The following is a 2904-nucleotide window of genomic DNA, read 5'->3' as shown; positions in this document are numbered from 1 at the left end:
CGCGGGCTCAGGCAATCCACTCACCTCAGCCTCCCAAAGGCGTGGGATTACAGGCTGAGCCACTGAGCCTGGCTGCTATTGAGTTTTAAAGACCAGAAAATAGACAAGACACTTTACCACTCACAATCCATGCGAGTCTGAACATCACTGGAAAACAACAAAGGTATTCCTTGAGCTGGGACCAGTTCCCAGTGTTACCAAGACTGTTTTCCCGGGAGAGTAGAGTCCATACCAACTTAGATTCAAAGAGGAAAGCAAGTCACAGGCCCCAGCATAATTTTAAAAAGAAAACAAAATGGCTCTAGGTCCACCTAACCAAAACAGTGAAACTTTAATTGGATCAGAATCACACCTATCAGGACCTGGGCAGTAGTACACTCCCATCCTCTTTATAGCACCAATTCCTTCTGAGGGGGCATTTTACCAGCCACCTGAGCAAGTGATCCAGCTATTTCCACACAGGCTACAGAGATGTCCCAAGCGTGGTCACATCGGCACCAATGTCCAGCCATACTCAGAGCTCAGAATTCTGGTTTAGTACCATTCTTCCCACCACCCCCTTATATACCACGAGGGACTTTCTCCTTCCTACCCCCACCAAACCCTGGAAGACCCGAGTTTACAGCTCCTCCTTCTCAGCCCCCTTCTTCTGGAAGGCAGTCAGGATGTTTAAGCTCTTCTGGAGCTCCTCCTTCTTCCCGTCACTCATCTTGTTCTTCTCTAACAGCTTGGCAATCCGGGTCATCTCTGATGCCGGGAAGTCCTCCCCTTGGTCTAAGACCTTCCCCATGATCTTCAGGTATTGCTCAGCCCACTTCTTCTCAGTTTCCTTCACACTTGAGAGGTTGTCCTGCCCCTGCTTCAAGAGGGCCTGACGGACCTCCACACCAGAGGCCCTGATGAACTCCCCAGCCAAGGAATCATATGCAGGCAGGCAACCAGGCATGCCTAGGTAGACCCCCTGCCCCTTCAGCCAGCGCTGGATGGCTCCAACCTTAACTGCCCCATTATACGGAACTGGGTTTTCAAAGTCCCCATCCTGGAAGAGGTAGAAGACTGGGTAGCTCTCTTTGTCCAGCTTATATTTCTCACTCAGCTCCATGTTCAGCTTGTCTCCATAATCTGTGAACAGAAACCAGGTATGAGGAGCAAGACATGAGAAACTCAGGGTAGGAAACTGATGGGGCCTATCTGAGCTGAGGGGAAGAATTTTCTTGGCTGTGATACGACAGTTCAAAGTGAGGAGTAACCCTACAGAGCTCGGTTTGAATTCTTCCTCTGCCACTTCCTAGCCATGTGGCAATAATTAAATCACTTAAACTCTGAACTTCATTTTCTTCATCTGAAAAATTGAGGATTCTTCTGAATATTTATTATATGCCCACTATGTGCCGGAGACTGTTCTAGGTGCTGGGGATCTTCTTGTCACTAAATCGAGTATCTAGCTCTCTGACTTTAAAGAGCTTATATTCTTCTAAGGTTGAGAAGAGAGAATAAAAAAATTAACATAAGTGACTAGTGCCACAATGAAAATAAAACGGGAGGCTGGATTCAGTCGCTCAGGCTGTAACCCCCGCACTGTGGAAGGCTGAGGCGAGTGGATTACCTGAGCCCACGGGTTTGAGACCAGCCTGGGCAACCTGGCAAGACCAGGTCTATAATAAATAAAAAATTAGCTGGGCGTGTTAGCGCTTGCCTGTAGTTCTGGCTACTTGGAAGGCTGAGGCGGAAGGATCACCAGAACCCAGCAGGTTGTCGCAGGGGTGACTGTGAGTGTGCCACTGCACTCCAGCCTGGCGACAGAGACTCCAGCTCAAAAAAAAAAAAGATAAAGGACTACAAGTACACAAGTGCTGAGGAAGGACTGAGCTCAGTATATTTAAGGATTATGAAGGCCAATGTGGCAGGAGCTTAGTGAGAAAGAGCACGTGGCAGATAACAAATACAGTCCTTCGCACTTAAGGGCCATTGGGAGGAACTGACGAGAGAATTATGCGTACAAGACCTGCCAGAGTTAAGTGCTTCATATGTGACAGTTGTTGTTAGTATTTGCGATGTTCTTCCTGACAGGCAGTGGCAGTCCCAGGGCTGATGCTGTGACAATTGATTCCTTACACTTTGCCAAGAAGAAACGGCCAAGACCAAATACCACTGGTAGTAGTGTTGGAAGCCTGAGATTCCAATCTTAGTGCTGCCATTTAAGAGATCTGCAATCTTGAGCAAGTTATCCTAAGCATCAGTTTCTTCATTTGAAAAATGGGGTAATATTACCAAAGAAATTCTTTCACAGAGGCGTCACAAGGATAAGACACATGTAAAACACTGAGCACAGTGGCCTGGCACACAGTCAACATTTGATATATGTTAGCTATTATTATTGTTGTTATCCTAAAACCACCAAGGGAACTGACCTGAAGTTGAGTTAAAATTGACTGACTTCCCTGGAAGCTCTCTCTACCTAGGACCAGACACTCTAATAAGTGCCCAGCTTACCAGGGAATGGAGGCATCCTAGCTTGGAGGAAAGTGAGATAGGTCAGAGCCTACTGCCTGGGACTAAAAACTTAGGTGGAGTTCCACATGAGCCACTCCACACCCCATAGCCTGAGACAAGTCATTTAAACTCCTTGGGTTTCAGTATTTCCTCCTGTATAAAATGGAGATAATGTTTTGCTTTTCAGGCAGGGTTCAAGTGAAGATTAAAAAATGGAAAAGAGCCGGGCTCGGTGGCTCAGTCTGTAATCCCGCACCTTTGGGAGGCTGAGGTAAGTGGATTAATGCCTGAGCCCGTGGGTTTGAGACCCGCCTGTGCAACTTGGCAAGACTTCATCTCTACAATAACTAACAAAAAATCAGCTGGGCATGGTAGCGCATGCCTGTAATTCTGGCTATTTGGAAGGCTGAG

General features: G+C 47.1%; 1 protein-coding gene across 1 annotated transcript in view; it reads right to left on the bottom strand.

Moving 5' to 3' along the window:
- Window positions 1-300: 300 nt before the first annotated feature.
- Window positions 301-2904, bottom strand: part of ERP29 (endoplasmic reticulum protein 29) — a 9801-nt gene continuing 7197 nt past the window's right edge. Inside the window, exon 4 of the mRNA XM_008059556.2 lies at window positions 301-1122. Coding sequence (XP_008057747.1) covers window positions 620-1122 — 503 coding nt within the window. The 3' untranslated portion in view covers window positions 301-619. The remainder of the gene's footprint in view (window positions 1123-2904) is intronic.

Source organism: Carlito syrichta, unplaced genomic scaffold, assembly GCF_000164805.1.
Source record: "Carlito syrichta isolate Samal-C Ts95f unplaced genomic scaffold, Tarsius_syrichta-2.0.1 Scaffold304253, whole genome shotgun sequence".
Classification (NCBI taxonomy): domain Eukaryota; kingdom Metazoa; phylum Chordata; class Mammalia; order Primates; family Tarsiidae; genus Carlito; species Carlito syrichta.
Note: the sequence above shows the minus strand (reverse complement) of the source record. Positions and strands in the feature narration are given on the sequence as shown.